General features: G+C 38.0%; 1 protein-coding gene across 1 annotated transcript in view; it reads left to right on the forward strand.

Moving 5' to 3' along the window:
* Positions 1–22,240, forward strand: part of LOC131074913 (uncharacterized) — a 305,681-nt gene that overhangs the window by 67,704 nt on the left and 215,737 nt on the right. Inside the window, exon 10 of the mRNA XM_059218550.1 lies at positions 22,033–22,101. Within this exon, the coding sequence (XP_059074533.1) occupies positions 22,033–22,101 (69 nt within the window). The remainder of the gene's footprint in view (positions 1–22,032; positions 22,102–22,240) is intronic.

Below are 22,240 nucleotides of genomic sequence, written 5' to 3' on the forward strand. Positions count from 1 at the left end.
GACTTAGAGCAATAGATTAAGCGTGTAAAATATAGTAATCGAAAGATGTTGGTATCAAGACACAATAAGTGATTCTCTTCCAAGTCAAATACATGTCCTAACCAAATGATGTAGTTGGAGAGGAACAACCTTGGATTCAAAAGCACTTGATGAATAGATATCGAGAAATGGACCGAACATAAGATCCAAAATTTTGCTAGCATGTGCCGAATCAGCACAAACACCAATTTCACAACTGACGGCTCCCCACTCAAGACACCTAAACTAACCAAAACGATTGACTCTAAAGCAAACTAAGCTAAGGAAAGCAAACAACTAAATTACTTGAGCCATTGAAGAATCTTGAGTCAAATGACTCAAGGCAAACTAAGAACAAGGCTCACTCAAAACAACTAAACTACTTGAGCCATTGAAGAATCTTGAGTCAAATGACTCAAGGCAAACTAAGAACAAGGCTCACTCAAAACAACTAAACTAATATATGCAAAAGAAAACCTACTCTAAGCTATATACAAGACTTCTAGAGCAAACACAACTCAAAGAAGCGACATATATACATGAGTTTGCATGATTTCTCAGGATATGCAGTGTGATGGTTCGGAGATGGGCAAACTCATCATTAAACTCAGACAAATGACGTGGATGTAGCTGCGCATTCAATCTCTGCCAAAGTTGAAGAATGTCAACTTCTTGCTCATTTTGGCGATGCTGCTGCTCCATTGAGAAATTTTTCTTTTTGAATTTTTGAATTTTTTACTTTTTTTTTGTTTTTTCGAAAGAAAAGAGATCTCGCAAATCTCAAATTTAGCTTGAAAGCTCAACTGGTTTCAGCTGCGTGAAATGCTTTTTTCTTTTGCAAGTCCTATGGATAGTCAAGCGTTCTTTCTTTGCACTGAATTCACGTGTTCAAGAGTTTGAATTTATGCTTTCGCTATCAACTAATTCTATTGAGCGCGTACTCCTGCAAATATGAATTGGTATGACATGCAGTTTAGCTGTTCGCGTCCTTGCCCTCCTAGCGCCAATTCAGTTGAGCACGAAGAGGAGGGGGCGAGTCTTGAAAAACTTGAGGTAGATTCTTCACTTGTTGACTCTCCACTAGTTATGCCTCAGCTTGGAAGAAAACTTTTTGATATACAATTCAATGTTCGACCCTCCTCCTAGCGCAATTCTGTTGGTGGTGTTTTTACGCACTATGCAACAGAATAAAATACTAAGTATTCTATCCTCCCTTGAACAAAATCCCTCTTATGCTAAGCTTCGTAATCATAGGAGGTGACCCGAGCTTCTCATGGTAATTTGAACTTTAGCTCCTTCTTTCCTTAGAATTTTGACCCTTAAAATCAACTTGCCTTAGCCAAATTTGCATTTCATTTCTGATTTTGCAAGAAAAAGATGATCAAATGGAATGATCATCATAAAACATTCACTTCGTAAGCCCTAAGAACTAACTAACCTCACTTCATCCTAAATAGAGAAACTTGACTTGATTACTTCCTGGCCACCTAAGATACTACATCTCTTCCAAGTGAAACTCGACCTATGTTGCTACATTCATAAATTTTACTTGGTCATCCAAGATTTGCTTTCGCCCTCTACTTTCTTTTGCCTGACTCCTAATGTCAAGCCTTCGAAATGTTTTTTACCCTTCAAAATATCGTTTATAGACATGAGAAGGCATAGACCCCTCCCACTAAAAGTGCAGACTTTTATCTCCTCCATGCATGACCATAAATGATTATAGTGGGTGTGTAAAGCATCGAGATCTTACCAAAATGATATTGAGCCCATCAAAAGCATAGATCCACACACAAGGCCTTGTGAAGATGACAAAGGCAGTATGGGCTCCTCAATGCCATAAATGAAAATCCTAGTTGTTGCAAGCCTATATATGGTACCAATTCACTCTAAACGTTGGGCACCAGATCCAAGGTGGATTTTTGTTGCTTCCAGGGTTGTAATAGTCTAAGAGTAGTTTAGGGTTTCAAATTCTGCAAATTTAGTTTATAAGTAGGAAAGTACATTATGTGAATCACAAAAAGGGTTTTAAGTGGGAAAATATGTTTGTAATTTAGTGACTCCATGGCAGTTTGCGATTTTAGGGGAATTTTAGAACCTAGTTGTGAATTTCTTCTTACCACATTTGGTGGCTTGAAGTAACAGGGGTTTGATAAATGTGTGACAACTGAAAACATTTCAAATCTTTTGTAGTGGTTTTTGTTTTGTTTAATATGGAGCTTTGCAACATTGATATGGATCATTAAGTATATTCAGTTAATATGGAGTGGCATCTTGATTTGTATGTGTACAGATTTAGTTTCAGTGGTGATTTACAAGCGTGCCCTCTTCCTTCTTGCAAGCTAGGACTCTATTACCTATTGGAATAGTCACCAATCTTGGAGGTCAACGATTAAACATATTTTTAATCTGAAAAATTATTATTGTCAGTGATTTATGAAGTATGTTATGTTTTACATGCTTTCATGATTCAATGATACAAAATGTAGAGAATATCCTTAGTGAAGTTTTATAGCCATTATCTTGGGGAATCATGTCATGCATGCTTTCCTACTGACATCTTTGGCATTTGAGTGATAAGTGGATTCATTTGTGGAAATATTGTGATATTGTTATTCCGAAACACACATTATAGGCTTGAGGAGTTTATACTACTAAACCAGCCTGCCTATAGACGCATAAGACAATTTCACTAGGGAGTGAATGATGTCAGTCTCTCCCAACTTAATGTGATGTTTTCTAGGCATCTAGTAGGTCATAGACTTACTGACAAATCTAGGGGTCTATCATACACTGGGTATATTTGCTGGCTGTAGAATTTAATTATATTACCTGCAGGAACATCTGCTTTGGGCTATTTGCGCCCAAAGTGAAGGAGAGAATACAACTCTCATTTGTTGGCTTTTAACCATCCATATCTTGTTAATGAGTCCCTATTCTATCTTCATGAAGACAGACCCTTGGCCTTGAAGATAGGTTGATACTCTAGGTTTGTGGAATTTTGTTTTTGATAGCTAACAACCTCTCCATGTTATTATGGTATTAGAGCATTGTAAATTGTTGTGCCTACCAGTAATGTTGTGATTCGAAGGAGGTAGAAAATCTTGTGAAACAGAGTGGGAAAAAAGTTTGTAGAGGTAATTTTAAAAAGCTGTATTAATTATTTTTCTATCTTGAAATTTAAATAAAACTTTAAAAAAGTGTATCAATATTATGGTTTTAAAAAAATGGCCCAACTATTTTATTTTTTATATTAAATTTAAAATTTATTTATTTTGGAGCCAAATATAAACATAGGAAAAGTAACATGCAAGCCTTTACTTTGATACATTTTGTAATAAAATCGCAACATTTAGTGTAAATGGCGACTCTAATTTGCTTTTACAGGTAATGTATTTTGTTGAATTACTACATTTAATCTCTAAAATAGCTGCAACAAGAATGCTTGTGGCATTGGCCCTATAAATTGTTGGGGAGAAATAAGGGTCAAAATTTCTTTTTGGAGAGACAAGGAGCCGCCACATCTTGTAAAATGGCTTTCAAGGCTTTGAAAATGATACTTCCTAACTATTAGTTGTTGAGAGGTGATAATATGCAGCTTGGGATTGTCTCAAGATAGTATATGAATAAAAGTCTCCAGTTGTAACATTGATTACATTGTTTACCAATGTAAAATGGTAAATAATGGATATTTATTTTATATGAGTTGTAGAAATCAGGACATCACTGCAAGCATTAGAGGAAATAATATCAAATTACTCTCTTGTACCCATTGTCTCAAGAGCACTGATCACTACCTTTCACATGTTTGTCACTTGTCTCACTTTGATTAACAAAAAGCCATCATTTGAGCAGTCGGATTAGCTTCGACGAGAAGAGGAATTTCTTGATGAGACCTTTGATTCCCTAGACAATCAGGCCCTCACATGTAAGTAGAAAGAAAATAAACTTAAACGTTAGAGTGGTACATGAGGGTCATCAAAATCCAAACAGGACAATACATTTACACAAGAAAAGAAGTGTTTCATTTGTGGAAGAAGGGATACAATTTCCAAGAAATGTCAAAGAGGCTTGGGAGCATCTCAAGGTAGTATATGAGTCCAAGAATTAGAATCAAATCCTCCAGTTGTAACACCAATTACATTGTTTACAAAATCAAAATGATAAACAAATGGAGATTTTTTAGATGAGTTGTAGAAATTAGAACATTGCTACAAGCATTAAGGGAAATAATATCAAATTAATCTCTTGTACCCATTGGCTTGAGAGCATTGATCCTTACCTTTCACGTGTTTGTCACTTGGCTCGATGTGACTAACAAAAAGCCATCATTTGAGGAGTTGTATTAGCTTTAACAAGGAGAGGCAATTCTTGATGAGAGCCTTTGTAATGTCCCCAATTTCATTAAGAATTAATTGGTTAGCATTTAGCTGAATTCCTGAGTTCCTATTGGCTAATTGGTAAGGGAAAGGGGACTCCAAAGTTCTTGGAGGACGCAGGTTTAGAGACAGGATTGAAGATTAAATGTTTGAGGTCAGATCATGGTGGAGAATTCACATTTGGTGAGTTCAACAACTTTTGTGAGAAGCATGGTATAAGGAAACAATTTTCTGCTCCCTGGACACCTCAACAGAATGGAGTTGTGGAAAGGAAGAACATAACTATCTTGGATGCTGCTAGAACAATTATGATGGAAGCTAGTCTACCTCATATCTACTGCAGAGAAGCAGTGAGCACAACGGTCTATACATTCAACATAGTACATATCAAAGGAGAAACCGGTAAGTCACCTTATGAATTATGGTTTGGCAATACACCTAAAGTTAAGTATTTCAGAATATTTGGTAGTAAATGTTATATCAGGAGAGATGATATCATTGGCAAATTTGATCCTAGATGTTTTGAAGGCATATTTATTGGTTATTCTAATGAAAACAAGGCATATAGATGTTATAACAAGAGATTGCAGAGAATTGTGGAGAGCGCTAATGTCAAAGTGGATGAGCTGAATAGAGGTCAAATCAGAGTTTATAAGAAGGAACCGGCAATGGAAATGATTATATTTGAACTGGTAGCACCTTTACCGGAACAGAGTGTTGAACGAGTTACTCTGGCAGCATTAGAAAATTCTACAGTAATTGAAGAATCGGGAAGAAGAACAGAGAGTCAGAAGACTCCTAGGCATGTGAGATTTGTTTGTGTAATTAATTATTCATCTTGGATATTATTACACCATAAGTTTACTTAGGTGCATGCATTTCATAGTAGTTTGGGTATGAGACACTTGGGTGTTTGTGCCACATTGGGATAGTGTGTATAGGAGAATTTCCACCTTTTATGGTGTGATCTTGTTACTACTTTATCATATCCACTTATTGTGGAGTGATAGTTCCACCTTTGGTGGGTGATCCACCTCATGTAGAATATTATATTGTTTCTCCTACCTACCACACCTATTTCCTACCTACCCCTGTTTCTTATTGATCCACGTCATGTTTGTGTGCTCACATATCCATATAGCCTTGCCTATATAACCAGACTCATATTCATTGTATGTAACACTTGATGATCCAGTTGATCAGTATTTTCTCTTGATAGAATACAGTTTATTCCTATCATCTATTTTGTTCTCTCTTATTTGTGCTTTCCATTGAATCTAGATCTTGGCAAAATCTCACATGGTATCAGAGCCATTAGAGTGTCATTGGTTTGCCAATTGAGAGAAATTTGATGCTATTTGGGGTTGTGTATTTTGGAGCTTTCTATGTCAGATTATTATTGAGGCTTGATGGGTCAAATCTGAGGTCACCATTGGATTGAGGAGGTCCAAGAAAGTCAGTTTTGCCTTTTGTTTCATCCAAATCGGACTTCAGAGGCCAAATCTAGAGGCATTTGAAGTTTGAAGCTGCGACGGAAATTTTCCACAAATTATAATTTTGTAGACAATTTTCAAATAGTCATATCTCACTCATCCAGACTCCTTTTTCAAGCAATTTTATTTGTTTTGGGGTAGAATTTCGTGATCTGTACAGTGGTGGTGCATGAGTTTTCGGATTTTGGGATATAGGTTTTTCTGAAATCATGAAATCTCGATTTTTACAACTTTGTAGGCTTCGTTCGGGCTCATATGGACTCCTTTTCAGGTGCCGTTTTTTTTGAAAGTGCATAATTTTTGTTTACTTTCATAATCTGCCATTAGTTTGCAGTGATTTTGAGTAGAAATTGTACTTTCAATATTTGGTCATTTTTGGCCTATTTGGTACTTGTATTTTGCTTGGATCTCAGTTTAGATCACTTGCAGTATTTGTTGGAGTCTCTTATAGCCTATTTGAGGCAGTTGTAAGATTGAAATCAGAAGTCCACCTTGCCTTGTTTTGCAATTGGCCCATTGTATACACATTAAGTATAAAGTGCCAAATCATCATTTGGGGGGGGGGGTTGTTGATGTTTTTTTTATGACCGCGTCTAACACAGAATAAAGTCACCAACGGTCACCTTATCCTCTCTTGATTAAGATTAGTCCGTATGCTAGGATTACTTGAAGTTCAAACGGCTAATTCCCAAGGTTTCTTCAGTGCATGGATGTGACTCAGTTGTTTGATGGGTTTGCTGATAACCCAAGGGGCCTTACGTATGTTGAAGAAACTTATGCAAGCTCAAGGATTTTTGTACGGATGATTTGCAATGAAGGCTCTAGTTTTGGATCTTTTGGATTTTGAATTATGTGGAAAGTAAATAGGAATAGGGTAGAGGAGAACTAGACTAAAAGTAATCTAATCCTATGAACAAGGAGACGGGATAACTTGCGCAAAATCCAACCACGCTTCGCTTTGCCAGCAAGACACAACTACACGAAGGCGGTGCAATCTTCAGGGGGTGTGTTAAAGATTTTCAAATCATCAAGAGAAACCATCAAATCGAACAATCTCTTTTGATAATCGAAGTTAAACATACACATATAATGGAGGCTCAGGCTAACTTTGCACGGTATGCAACAATCAGCTGCACACCAAAAGTATGAGCACGAATTTTGCAACAAGCGATCCTATCAAATCCAGTTCGTCTAACAGCATGAAAGCAAATCTAATCTATGAAGAGAATGAGACCATGCGAGCTCCAAAACAACATAAGAACACACCAACAATGGAGACACTTGGCACATTCTCAATGTTGAACTCCATTAAGGCAATTTCTTCTTCGCTTCTGGAAAAGAAGCTTTCCCACTCTGCCATAACTTCCCGCGTTTTCTTCATTATACCGAAGAATGAAGAAACATTTGCAAAATGTTCCTTAGGTAACGAACCAACGAAGAAGAAATCGTGCAACTGGGATTTCAAGGAGTTCACCGTTATTCTTCCGTCACTGAGTTTCCTTGAAAATAAAGTTTCCATGGCACTAAGGATTTCTTCTTGTATCCCTCTGATAGACTCCTTCAAGGTGACAGAGTCAATGCTGAATTTGTCAAGGGTGTTCTTTCCCGAACAGATAGCATAGAACCATCGGGGAAATCATAAGCTTCATTCTCTTGGATCACTTTCCCGTCCACTAGAGTTTGCCTTGGAGTCTTCGTCAGAGCCCTGAGTCGGGAAATGGTTAAGTCTTGGTAAACATCTACATCCTCCCATAGTCTTTCTGTTGTCTCTAATCTGCTTAGGAGGGCCATGAACTTCGAATGAAGCTGAGCTAGATCCTCAACGAATTTTCCTGCCTCAGCATAGACATCCTCTACCCATTCCCGGGAATTTTGTGCCATTGCTCTAATAAGTTCTGCATCATCAACTACAGGAGTGGATGAAGGACCTGCTTCCCTGAGGGGTCTTTTGAAACTCCTGACGTATTCGCATAGGAATCTATTTTCCTCCCTCAACCGCTTACATTTTGCCTTTGATTTCAGCAACTTCTCCTTCATGGCTAAGGAGGAGTCTTCAAAGTCTCCCATAACTTGACCGGTGGAAGCATGGCCAAGATCAACTTGTCTGATGACGTAATCCTCTTGTCTAATCTCACTCCTATCATTATCCACTGCAGGTTCAACAATGTGCAAAGTCTGGGATCCGGATTCTTCCCTGACTACCTTGGAAAACTTTCGGGGAGCCTTCCTTTCCGTTGGTCGATCCATCCTCCTCAATAATTCTTCTAACTCCTGAGCAGGATTGGTTCCTCCTTCTGCTTCATTCCCCAATCTGCCTATCAACCAATCTGGCACGGGGATGGAATGGCTATGATCGTCTGCATGCTCCTGTTCCTGAGATTCCTCCTCCATTTCACCAAGGATAGTCTCCCCGAAGCTATCTTGGTGAACTTCTTCCTGGTGCAGGGGACTTTCTTGCCTCTGACTTTTTGGTTGGTGATGGCCTTGTGAAGCATTGATGCTGAGTATATCAGGCGTTGGAACGTTCCCTGGAAGTGGACTTGTGGGATGTGGAAACATCTGCACTTCCCATACGCTCGAGGAGCTAACTGGTGAATGCTCCCTTCCTGTCCTTGCTCTCTTTTGTGGAGGTTCCTCTTGCTGGGCTTCCTGTTGAACCTCGTGTGGGATTTCCTGCTGGATATGCTTCATCTTTGTTGCCCTTGGCCTCTTTGGGGCATTTTTTCCTTTGTCCATCCGGGCTTCTCTTCCTTCCAAGTCAACTTACTCCTGCTTGAACTCGAAGATTGTGAGAGTTTTGGGCATCTTGGAAGCGTGCACTCTCGGCTTGAGCAACCACTGCTTGTTGATCAAATCAGCGCACCTGGCAGGGCCTGCTTCATATACTGCCCGAGCTTTGCTGCTGGTCCTCTACGTCATGGAATAATGCGAGGGGATTTCGAAAGCTTCACCAATTGACTCTGGAGTCAATGTTGCCAGCAACTTGCCATCTGGCGTTGAGATTGTTTTCCGCTTCAGATTGTAATGTGCTGCACATTCCAAGACCAAGTCTGAGCACTGAATAGCAGGAGGAAAACCAACTGCCGCCACAATCCCACTTTTCACCATTGTGACAGCTGTCGGGGATGGATTGTGCCCTGCTGTTCCGAACATTCGGATCTTGAATGCAGCCAAGTTGAACGTGCCTAGATTAGTATCGCTGATTTCATCCCATCTTGAATTCAACCGAGAATGAGGAAGAAAACTCTTCATCTCCGCTTTGATCAATGCCTGCCTGGAGATAGTAGCTGCCTTGCTTGGTTCCGCCATCTTGGAAGCACTTCGAAATGATGAAAATAGAGACTAAGTATGAATATTCTTCACTTCTCCACTTCTTCTTTCCTGAATCTTGCACGTGAGAAATGAAATGCCTTTCCCAACTTATATAGGATTCTCAAGAGGCATTAATTTAGTAATTGCATTCATGATGCATCATACTTTCCCCAATCACTGCGCCATGCAAAGGCAACTTCCCATGCGAATGAGTTCAAATTTAGAATTTTCCTTAAATGCTCCAAGTCATGCGTCATACTTGGAAGATTCTTTTGCCAACTTGCTGATTTTCATTCTTTCCAATTTTGGAGGGAGATCGAAGGATTTTCTCAAGATTTGCTCGATTTCATTCTAACTTGTCATCTCCCGCTTTCAAAGGAATTTTCATGCCTCTTTTCCACATCCCTATTTTTTAGGGAACTTCCTAAAATTTAGGAGTCAGATTCATTGAATGGGGAATTTCATCCCGATTCCGAATCTATAAAATTTTCCACACTTGGTCGAGATTTGGTGTAAAAATATAGCATATTCAAAAATTCGCCCGAGGGGGATTTTGCTTTTTTTCTCCTTGACTCCTTGGATTCCATGCCTTAGGCAAAATTTCAATTTTTTAGTCTTGGGTGGAATTTTCACCATGTCCATGGATTCATGGATTTTTCCTCCTCTCCTTGGCATCTTCATTTTGGCGCCCCAGTCCAGACTTGGGCGCATTTTCACCATGTCGACGGATTCATGGATTTTCTACCTCTCCTTGGGATCTTCATTTTGGCGCCCCAGTCCAGACTTGGGCGCATTTTCACCATGTCCATGGATTCATGGATTTTCCACCTCTCCTTGGCATCTTCATTTTGGCGCCCCAATCCAGACTTGGGCGCATTTTCACCCTGTCCATGGATTCATGGATTTTTCCTTCATTCCTTGGCATCTTCATTTTTGCGCCCCAGTCTAGACTTGGGCGCATTTTCACCATGTCCATGGATTCATGGATTTTTCACCTCTCCTTGGCATCTTCATTTTGGCGCCCCAGTCCAGACTTGGGCGCATTTTCACCTTGTCCATGGATTCATGGATTTTTCCTTCATTCCTTGGCATCTTCATTTTGGCACCCCAGTCCAAACTTGGGCGCATTTTCACCCTATCCATGGATTCATGGATTTTTCCTTCATTTAATCTCCCAGACTTAGAATTATTTGACCTCTTGTGATTTTGAAGTGTTTTCCTGAGCTTTCCATTTTACGCATGGATTTCCAGCACTTGACCCATTTCTGGCTATCTTTGTCTGCTGTCTGACTTTCCAGAATTAGAAATGTCTGCGAACGCCTAATCCTTGTCGCCTTGTCTGACTGACCCTACTAGTACTGACTTTCCAAAAATAGAAACTTTCCAGGTGTTAGCGTTAGATCCCTAGACAGGGTGTAGTAATGACTTACTATAAATAGAAACTTACTAAAAATAGAATTTACTAAAAATAGTAAGTTTGATTTTTGGCAAAATGGCGACATTCCGGGACTCGGAAAAATCCCTAAAAAATAGGGACTTTCTAAAAATAGAAAGTTGCTCCGTTTGGGCTCAATTTTTACTGGGAGGTCCCTTGAAGGGTCCTGATTCCAGTCATATGCTTAGTTTTCTTGAAACCCTAATAGGAACCCCTAAAATCTAGGACAAAGGGCAAAACCCTAGAAAAAGGACAAAACAGGCCCTAGACTTCATAGAATTCGCTCGACAGAGAAGCAGATTAACTCTAACTGACCCCCGAACATCCGCAACACGGAGAGATTGAAGAGACTGCTACCAACACACACAAAAACCAAGACCAAACAACCAAAAGGGCCAAAAGGGCTTAAAAGCTAGGGGGGTCCCTATCTGGGATGGGGTGATGTGTGATTAGGTCACAACAAGTTTCTTGATTGAGTAATTTGGGGGGGTGTCTTGTGTGATTGTGCCTCTTTCTATCTTGTGTTTCTTTCATTTTGGTGCTATGGGTTCTCCTAAATTTTCACTTTTAACTCCTCATAATTATGCATCATGGAAGTGTAAAGCGGAAAATCGCTGTCGAACCCTAGTTGGTCTCCCCTCTTCTAACTCCGAGGAGAGAGAAGGGAGGTTCGCTAGGATTCGATGGGTTTTCACTTAGGGGGAAGACTTTACATTCAAAAGAGGGGTTGAAACTCATAAGATCCAATCCCACACAAGGTAAGATTGGATGCTAGATGAATTTCAAGGGTTTGGAAAGCAAAGCTACCCTCTTTTGTAAAAAATGTTGATTAAGGAAATTAAGCTAAGGATGCATAGAAAGTCATAAAGATTCGCTTATAAATTGAGTTTAGGTTATAGGATGAAGCTGCGGACCTGGAATTAGCAGTAAAATGTCGATACGGCGCTGTCCTGCAAATTTGAGAAAAAGCTGTCGGGACGATGGCGCCCGGCGCCACGGTCCTCCGAAAAATTCGCGAAACGAAGGGGGATCGGTTCGTCTCTGCACAAGGATTCCAGATCTTCAATCTCAGCCGCGTACCTGCAACCTACACACAGAAAAGCGAAGACGATGGGGGGTTAGGGATTAGGGGTTTGCCTTTAGGTCAAACCCCGGTTTTGGAATTAACCAAGAAATGAGCAAGAGCTGTAAATGTAAATGACTGTAATGTAAAACAAGTACTAATACCTTGTTCTAAGGATGTTGGTATCCTTATGTGCGAAGGTTTAGATGTTGTATGTTGTAGTATGTAGCATGTAATAAGTGATCTCCTCTTCAATGGTTGAATCCTTGACTTGAATGCAACACTTAGCCTTGAATGGAGACTTGAAATGATCAATTGTTTGAATGCTTGAATGCTTGAGTATAGTTTCCACGCCTTTTCCATTATATCGAATGAGAGATGAAAATGTAGTTTATATACTTGTCAATTAGGGCTAATAGACTGATTTTCCCGACCTTAGGCCGACCAGGGAAGTATATTTCCAAATTGCAATCAAAAAGACCCGATATCACTTAGGAAACCGGGCCCAAAATAGGACCCAGGGACCAGGGCGCTGGGCGCTCTGGTCCCACCTCCGGGACAGCGGGGTGCAAAGGAGGTTCAGGCCAGGGTGCATGAAAAATGCAGTTTTCAGTGTCGTGAGCAAGTTTTGGGGTCTCCATTCAGGTTGCGTGTTGCGTCGCCATCGTGAAGACCGAAATGCAGTCGAAATTGCAAGTGTCGCAATTTTAGGACGCTACAGGAAGATAAAGGCATGGAGTAAACTAATGGAAAAATGACTCATTCATTATGCAAATGGAACTATAACAGCACCACCTGATCCTAAGGCTGATCCTAATGCTTAAATTGAGAAATTGTATGGCCAAGTTGATGAGATTAAGGGCTACAAGCTTGAGAGTGAACTCACAAGTTTGGATCCCAAGGATTTTGATACAATCCAAGATTTTGTCACAAAAGCAATTGAGCTAAGAGCAAAGCTAAATGATTGTGGAATTGACAAAAAGGATGCTCAATTGGTTTATAACTTGTTGGACAAGCTTCCTTCAGAGTATGCAACCTTTGTATTTAGCTTTCACACCCATAGGTTGGCTCAAGGTTCTTCATACACTTCTTCCTCATTTGATTCATTCACGGAGATGTTGATACTTGAGCAATCTAAGTTGACCAAGATGTGGATTCTCAAATCTTCAAAGTCACAAGCTTTGGTGGATAATAAAGGAATCAAAGCAATCAAGGCAAAGGCAAGAATCAAAAGCAACCCAAGTCAAAATCACAACAAGATGGAGCACAATCCTCCTCTCCACAACAAGGTGATTCTACATTCTCACCTAAGAGGAAATCATATACGGACAATTTTTTTTGTGTCTATTGCAAGAAGTCAGGACATGATGAACAACATTGTTACAAGAAGGATATTGATGAGTTGAAGAATCTTCTTGAGAAGAACAAAATCAACCTACCTTCTAGAATGTCTACATCGGCTTCTTCCAAGGACAAGGATAAAGGAAAGGATCACTCTTTTGGGACAAATAAAGGAAAGGGACAAGCTCTTTGTGCTACTACAAGTCATGATTCAGGGAGATGGCTTCTAGATTCAGGGGCTTCTTATCATATGGCATCTTTGCAGTCTATGTTCTCTTCATTTAAGCCTTGCACCATGCCACAGATTTTGATGGGCCATCATACATACATGGATGTGATTGGGAAAGGACCTATTGCTATTGGGGATAACTCCTTCAATGATGTGTTGTGTGTATCCCATTTGACAAACAATCGTCTTTCCATCTATCAAATCACACATGGGGCAACTAAGAAAACTGTGGAGTTCACACCTGATTCAGTTATCATTCGAGACTTGGAGACTAGAGCTATCATTGTGACTGGGATGGTTGATCATGCATCTTGGTTGTACTCTTTTTCATATTTTGGTCCTATTGATGAGGTTGATTCTTCCTATGTTGATGATTCATATTTTGAGGAGAACTTTGGCTACTTGAACTTGGGTGTTCTCGCATGTGACCCCGTTTTTGAGCCTTGCATTTCATCTCCTCCTATTGATATCACATCACCTATTGCACCTGATGATGCAGCTAGTGCGACAGTTTTGCCTTCTTGTGATTCAGTGCAGCAATATATTACTTGTCTTCCAACTTCAATTCATTGGGATGACTACTTGACAGACATTGTAGGTTTGTTTGTGGAGTCCTACATTGCAGATTTGGGAGACATCTGTCATGTCCCCTCCTTGATCGTTATATATATTTACTAAATGAAATAATTAATATAATAAAGACCAATGGATGATTATTTGAAATTTATTTATTTATTAAATATTATTATTTAATTAATATTAATTAATATTTATTACTAAAAATATTGTTGAAATATTCAAATAAAAATAAATTAATATTATATTTATATATTACAAAAACAATATACATATTCTTAATTATAAACACAGTGTATATATTTAAAATAATAATAATAAATATATAATTGTGAAGACCGGGGGAAATTTACTTTGTGTGTTGTATCTAATTTGATCTGCTTATTCAAGCACTATGACGGTATGGAGAAAGCATCAATAATTGTGATACCCAAGGTGTCACGATTATGCCATTACCACTAAATATATCTTCTTTGAATGTATCGCTAATTAGCTGAATTGATTTTAATACCCGATGGCCAATTGATATTTACGATGGTATATGAATAAAGCATTTCATATTCTTACTATGAGAATCGGTCCCACTATAGAGACACATATATTCTCATCATCCAAATAATTATATCAAACGAATCCTTCAATAAGTTCTACGATATCGTTGAATATGTCTATTCCATAAAGCCCGTAGAAACAAACATTAATCTATCAAAAATCCGCGTACATTTTCATATTAACTTATCCTTATAGTAATCAGTATAAGTATGTTTATTTTGATCAACGAGTGTCCCTAAGGCCATCGTATAACAACCGAACTCATGCTATTTGTATATAAGCGGTGATCGATATATAAACACACATCAATACCGACGATTGACTTTATTAAGCCATGATTCGTATATTATAAACAAACACCAAAATATAGCGATTATAACAATAGAGGTATGATCTGTTAGGAAGTATCGCTTCTCTTTGGAAAGGCATGTCTTTTAAGGACATGCATATTTTGGAAGAGATATATGAAGATGAAGGAGAAAGGATAGAAAGGGGGAGGAGAATAATATGGCAGGGACAGGTACGAATTTCCTTAACTTTCTGATTTAACATTTAATATGATAGCCAGCATCATTAATTAAAATAAAATCTGTGCATCAATGAAAATAAATTAAGTGAATAGGCTTAAATAAAATAATGACAATTAAAATGAGATATGTATATTTCTGTCAAAGAGTATTAATTCACAGCACTGTCAAACATAACATATAAATATATCCCTGTGTATACCTCCAAGGATACATAATAGTATAATACTCCTAAATTTGGGTTTGCACAAATTATTGTAATGCTGTGAATATAAAGGATAATAAATTGATTGTAATGAATGAACACTTCATGTTATATATTAACAAGTATAAATAATGAACATTTAATTATATACGTTAATAAATATAATTAATACTTATTTAATGTATATGTTAACAAATACAAGTAATTAATATTTTTATATATATACTAATGAATGGATAATTTAATATATATGTTAATAAATATAATTAATGTATATTTAATATATGTTAATGAATACATATTAATGAACAATTAGGAATATACGTAATAAATAAATGTGAATATTGGTTAATGAACATTTTTTAGGGAATACATGTTAAATCAGGAATATGTAAATGTGGATTATAGAATGGAAAATAGTAATCAAATGCAAAAATGTATTATAAATGTGATTATATGATGGAGGCTATAGGGAGGAGACTCACTTAGTCTAAGGGAGGGATTATGATAATCCCTAGGGCAGTATATATACTGAAAACTGATATGCATATGTATGGCTTGGTTGGTTAAACTCAACCAAGAAGAGACGGACCTGGCCGGTCCCCTCTGAGGACTTGGATGATGAAGGCATCTCCCAAGGCAAGGAATAGACAAGGGTCTTCCTTGGATGGCTTGGGTGTAAGAGGTTACACCCAAGACAGGATTTGAACTCATCTTCTATTTCCTGGAGGGCTTGGAACCAAGGGGTTCCAAGAGGGTGAGCTTCACGGCGGCCTAAGGACATACTTTTGTATGGCATTCGTATCCTTTTTATTAGATGAAAATTATGATTATGTTAATATAGTATTAAAAGATAGATTGCAAATTAAATAATGGCTTATATATATATGTTGTGTTCTAACAATCTGTTTGCAGGATAATGATCTCTAACTAGTAGGGACATTACAACATCATTGATGGCATTCATCTTCTTTTTGATGAAGATGATCCTTCTTCGATTGTTGCGAGGGAACACTCTGACCCTCATGTGCATTCTCTACATGATCCTTCTTTTGAGGTTGATATGATTGTGGATACTTTTCTACAACAGTTGGAGATCACTTTATCCTTAGAGGAGACATGCGAGTCTTTGGGCATTGTTCTACATTCATCTCCACTAGATCTTGGAGTGCCTTTTTCAGCAGTGTGGAGCAGTTCACCACCTTTGGAGGGGGTATCTTTCAGCATCGACATGGAGACACTTGAGCAGTTTTCAGAGATTCCATTCATCATGAGTTTTTTTTCCACATCTTCCCGTCATGATTGGGGAGACTTAATGGATACACCTTTGGTTTTGTTTGTTCCTAAGGGGAGGAACGTTGTTCGACGTTCGTGGAGTAGTTTCTTAATACATCGTCGAGCTTCTATCATTGGTGCAGATTTTACATTGAGGGGGGGCTTCCTAGTCTCTCTTCTTCTTCTTCTCTCATATGGGGGGGACCTTTTTCTCACATGGGGTTTTGTTCCTCACATACTTCTATGAGAGTTCTCTTGTATAGTTTTCATCTCTCTTTTGGTGGAGGGTTTTTTCCCTTTGGGTTTTTCTCTCTTTCCCCGTATTGTTAGAGATTTCATTGCATTGGTTTTCATGCATTTGCATTTGTACATGGGTACCTAACATGGCCTCGTAGCCGGGACCCATCTTGCATTGCTTAGTTGCATTGTAGACTTAAGTGCATTCCCCTAAGTTGCACTTAAGGGGGGGTGTTGGTGTAATTAATTATTCATCTTTGATATTATTATACCTTAAGTTTACTTAGGTACATGCATTTCATAGTAGTTTGGGTATGAGACACTTGGGTGTTTGTGTCACATTGGGATAGTGTGTGTAGGAGAATTTCCACCTTTTATGGTGTGATCTTGTTACCACTTTATCATATCCACTTATTGTGGAGTGATAATTCTACCTTCGGTGGGTGATCCACCTCATGTGAAATATTATATTGTTTCTCCTACCTACCACACCTATTTCCTACCCACCCTTGTTTCTTATTGAGCCACATGTCATGTTTGTGTGCTCACATATCCATATAGCCTTGCCTATATAAGCAAGCTCATATTCATTGTATGTAACACTTGATGATCCAGTTGATCAATATTTTCTCTTGATAGAATATAGTTTATTCCTATCATCTATTTTGTTCTCTCTTATTTGTGCTTTCCATTGCCTCTAGATCTTGGCAAAATCTCACAAGATTGAATCATTCAGAAGATCAGATCATTGGGGATAAGAACAACGGAGTAATGACAAGAAGAAGATTGACAACTAATGAGGTATGTTTAATTTCTCAAGTTGAACTGGTATCAGTAATTGAGGCATGCAAAGATGAATATTGGTTGAAAGCTATGGAAGAAGAATTAGATCAGATTGAGAAAAATAACACATGGAGTTTGGTTCCCCAGCCTAAAAATAAGAATGCTATTGGAACTAAATGGGTTTTTTAGGAATAAATTGAATGAGGATTGTCAAGTTGTAAGGAATAAGGCTAGATTGGTTTCTAAAGGATATTCTCAGAAGGAAGGAATTGATTATGGTGAGACTTTTGCACCTGTAGGTAGTATTGAAGCTGTAAGATTATTTCTTGCCTATGCTGCCCATAAAAACTACAAGGTTTATTAGATGGATGTTAAGTGTGCATTTTTGAATGGGGGTCTTGATGAGGAAGTTTATATTGAGAAACCTGATGATTTTTCACTATCAGATGATACAAACATGGTTTGCAGGTTAAGGAAAGCTTTATATGGATTGAAACAGGCACCTAGAGCTTGGTATGCAAGGTTGGATAAATATCTTTTGAAGCTTGGTTTTACCAAGGGTAATGCTCACAGTAATTTATATTATAAGATCACTGATGATGATATATTGATTATTGAAGTATTTGTTGATGACATTATTTTTGGAGGTGAAGATAACTTATGCATGGAATTTTTTAAGAATATGGAGAAAGAATTTGAAATGTCTAATGATTGGGGAAATGAAATTTTTCTTAGGTTTGCAGATTATTCAGATTGACAAAGGTATTTTCATCTGTCAAACTAAGTATGCTAGAGAATTGTTGAAGAAATTTGGTATGGGAGATTCTAAACCGGTAAGTACTCCTATGATTACAAATGAGAAAATGACAAGGAAAGATGTTTCTGCACCGGTAAATCCTACAAGATACAAATCTAAGATTGGGGGTTTGCTTTATTTGACTCAGATGAGGCCCTGACATAATGAATGCTGTTTGTATTGCATCTAGATTTCAGAGTGATCCTAGAGAAAATCATGAGAGTGCGGTGAATCGGATTTTTAGATACTTACAAGGTACATTAGAATATGGTTTGTGGTACCCTAAGGATGATGACTTTACTTTATGTGCATATACAGATGCTGATTGGGTTGGAGATGTTCATGACCGGAAAAGTACTTCCAGTGGAGCTTTCTTTCTTGGAAAGAAGTTGGTTTCATGGATCAGCAAGAAACAATCATGTACTTCTTTATCTACTGCTGAAGCTGAGTATGTTGCTGTTGCTACTAACTGTATACAGGTTTTATAGATGAAGCAAATGTTGAAGGATATCAAAGTGCATTGCACTATACCGGTAGTTATTCACTGTGATAACTCTACTGCTATTGATATATCAAAGAATCTGGTATTTCACTCTAAGACAAAGCACATATCTATCAAGTATAACTTTTTGAAGGAGAAAGTGGAAGAAAATGAAGTGAGATTGGTTTATGTGAACACTAAAGAGTAGATTGTAGATATTTTCACTAAACCTTTGCCTAAAGAACCATTTGAGTACCTGAGAGACATGTTAGGGGTTTCTGCCCCTCCGACATAAAATTGATTGATGCTTTTTAGCATCAGTTTGGTATGCATTATCAGAGATATTTTTTCATTCCGACACAGATGTGGGGATGCTATTGCTCAGGGGGAGTAGTTAGTTTTGTGATTCAGTGGTTTATGTTTTTGCTTTGATATTTTTGTCAGATTTCTGGCATTGATGTCAAAGGGGGAGAGAGGTTCATGTGAAAAAGAAAAACTTAAGGAGTTGTATACATTAGGGGGAGAGATATATGTACAATTCAGATCTTTACAGAGACATCATTCACAGGGGGAGTTTGGTCCTTGTTTCAGTACTTCATTACTATATCTATATGTGGGAGATTGTTGGCTGTCTTCCATTGGGGGAGATTTGTTTGACATTTTTTGGTACTTAGATGTTTTTCACATCTAGTGTTGCCATCAATGCCAAAGGGGGAGATTGTTGGCCATTTGGAGTAATTGATTATGTGTTGCATTGATGTCAACACTAGCTGTTTGGATGCTTTACCGACACCCTTCTGGTCCCGGTAGGTTGAGTAGTTTTTGGTTGGTTTGGATCCAACATGATCCAGCATGATCCGGTATGCTTTGGTATGATTTGGTTATGGAATTGGCTTATTCATGATACTCATGTTCATATTCAGTCAGTTGGTTTTGGTCTGGTGATCGGATGCTATCCTGCTTGCTTGGAAGCTTGTCTTGTAGTTCCGACAAGCTTTTCACTGGCAGAGCTTTTGTTGAAGATTTTTGATGATATGCATAAGTGGTGTTAGTGCAGCTTCTAGTGGAGATTTAGGATGCTATTGGTGGTCATGTTCGAGACTTGGCGGATGGAGATCATTGCTTTAGCGTATGGACCTATATTGGGTCCCGGTTGATCTAGGTTATGGACCGACTTAATGTAACGTGTGGATTGGACGTCTCGATGTGTTTCCGGGATGTCTTATGTGTTGGATATTATTTGTTTGGTCTAAGGATGACATGTTATGTAATTATGTAATTGGTTTATTGTCTGGTGGCCGACCTGATTGTTTATGGTCGAGGGTTTGTATATATATGATGTAAGATCTCATTGTAGATCATCAGGGGAATTAGATAATAGGTATAAGGTCAAGGAATGGGATATGGATATGTAATGTGCGAATAATGCAATATCATTTAGGCAGAGAATTTGGTCGATCATTGGAGATCGAATTGGGTTTATGTAAGGGGATTTAGTCCTCTGGTATTGAGCTTAACCGGAACTGTACTCAGGCATAGGAGATGCTATCTTTGCAGTTCATTCTTTCTTTTGGATTGTAGTCTAGATTTCTATTTAGTCAGTGAGACTCCTTTTTGTGATGAGCAGTGCACTCTAGGCTATTGGCCTTTCTGCAAGTGCAGGCCCCTCAATTTTAATTCACATACTTACTGCAGAAGTATTATTTGACTGTGGGTAGGCTTCCCACCTTGGTTTTTCCCTTTACCGGGTTTTCCACGTATAAATCTTGGTGTCATGTGGATGATATTTATTTTGTGATTATTGTTTATGCTTAATTGGTTTAATTGCTATTCCGGTATTTGGTTTAAGCATTCCGGTATTAATGTTTGGGGTTCCGGTATTAAGGTTTTAATTGCTAAATGTTCTGGTAATCTGTGACAACTGATTCAGGCCCCCCTCTTAGTTGTCTTCCGGTTATTTGAACTGTCTAACAGAGCGAAGAGACGAAGCCTATATCGGGTGGGAATCTCTGAAATTCTTCATCTGTTTAAAGGACCACGAGCGCAAGAAGGGAAAGAAGATTGTAGATGTAGGGAAGGAGATGGAGTTTGGGTTCGAGCTCAAGAACTATTGGGTTAATGGACCGGTAAAAGCCGTGAGGAAAAAACAGTAGTTTTTTTGCTGTTTTGTATGGAAAGTTGGTTAGTTTTTTGGGTAATTTGGTAAAAAAACCTTCTGTATAGGGGTTGATGGCCTTGGATTAACGGTGAATAGTTTTTTGTTTAAATGTAGAAGTTTATATAGTTATAGTTTATTTTGGGGAAATATGTTTGGAATAGTGGAATGGCTTTGGATGTTTTTAGTAGTTTTAGAAATGACTGGTATATGGGGAAGAACAATGATTATGAGAATTGTAAATTTTGAACGATGGTGGCATGCTGGATATGTAATCTGTATATTTCTGATATATTAATATAAATCTCATTATTACCAACCAAATACACACACACACACAAATTAATTGTATACACACAAACTAATTGTATCTTTTGGCACTTCATATGCACTTTGTTTCTTTAAGTTTGTGTGTGTGTGGCTTTGTGCACGTGTGTGCATGTGTGATGAAATGTAACATGAACTTGAGTAGTGGCTTGCTTGTGACACTCATGTTATGGCTAAATAGTTTGAGATTATGCATTGCAAACATTGAAAAATTCAAATTGTGTTCACAAAAGCTCCTTGATATGAATTTAAGAGCTATTTGCATGTCAAATTAAGAACTAGCATAGAAATCTTGAATCCATCTATCAAAAGGATGTCGAGGGATATCACTGTTGAGGTGGCTATATTGGATTTGTCACATAGGTTAGATAGGTGCCTCGATAGTGAGATCTTTTGGTGTCTTTTAGATGGATGGATTTAAGATATCTATGCTGGTTTAATTTCTGTACCTGCTCTAGAACAGGAAGCCACGTACCATGGTGCATGTATTGATGTAACATAAATTTGTCATGATCTGTTCTTACGTTTTTGTTGTTGTTGTTATGTCAGAAAGTAATCTTTCTTTCATCCATACTTCCTATCAACAACTCTGTGAAGGAAATCTAGATTTCTATTTTGTTACTTTACTTTTAATATTTTATCTAGTTTTAAGTGGTATCTGTGATTCCACTATGATTTTTTAAGATTTCCTAGTTATAATAACTGGACTACGATTCCTTAAGTATTTCCTGGTTTAAATTGCTGAACTCTGATTCATTAGAACTCTTGATTATGATCCAGTAGACATTTTGCAGTTAAAGATAATGGACACCTCTTTGACATGTTTCTAACAATCCCTTCTAACCCAGGTGAGCAAGTCTGGAAAATTTGAAAGCGGTAGTCCTCAATATGCGGTTGCTTTAGATCTCAATGATTTGGTGAGGTTCTGCAGGAGCTAGATGTCATCTCTCAAATGCTTTATTCTACTATGAAAGGCTTTTAAGTTTTCATCTAAGTTAAATAACTTCTGGCATGATTTTGGAATAGATAGGCAAGTTTTAAAAATTTGTTATTATT

This window comes from Cryptomeria japonica, chromosome 3 (assembly GCF_030272615.1).
Source record: "Cryptomeria japonica chromosome 3, Sugi_1.0, whole genome shotgun sequence".
In the NCBI taxonomy this organism is placed as follows: Eukaryota; Viridiplantae; Streptophyta; class Pinopsida; order Cupressales; family Cupressaceae; genus Cryptomeria; species Cryptomeria japonica.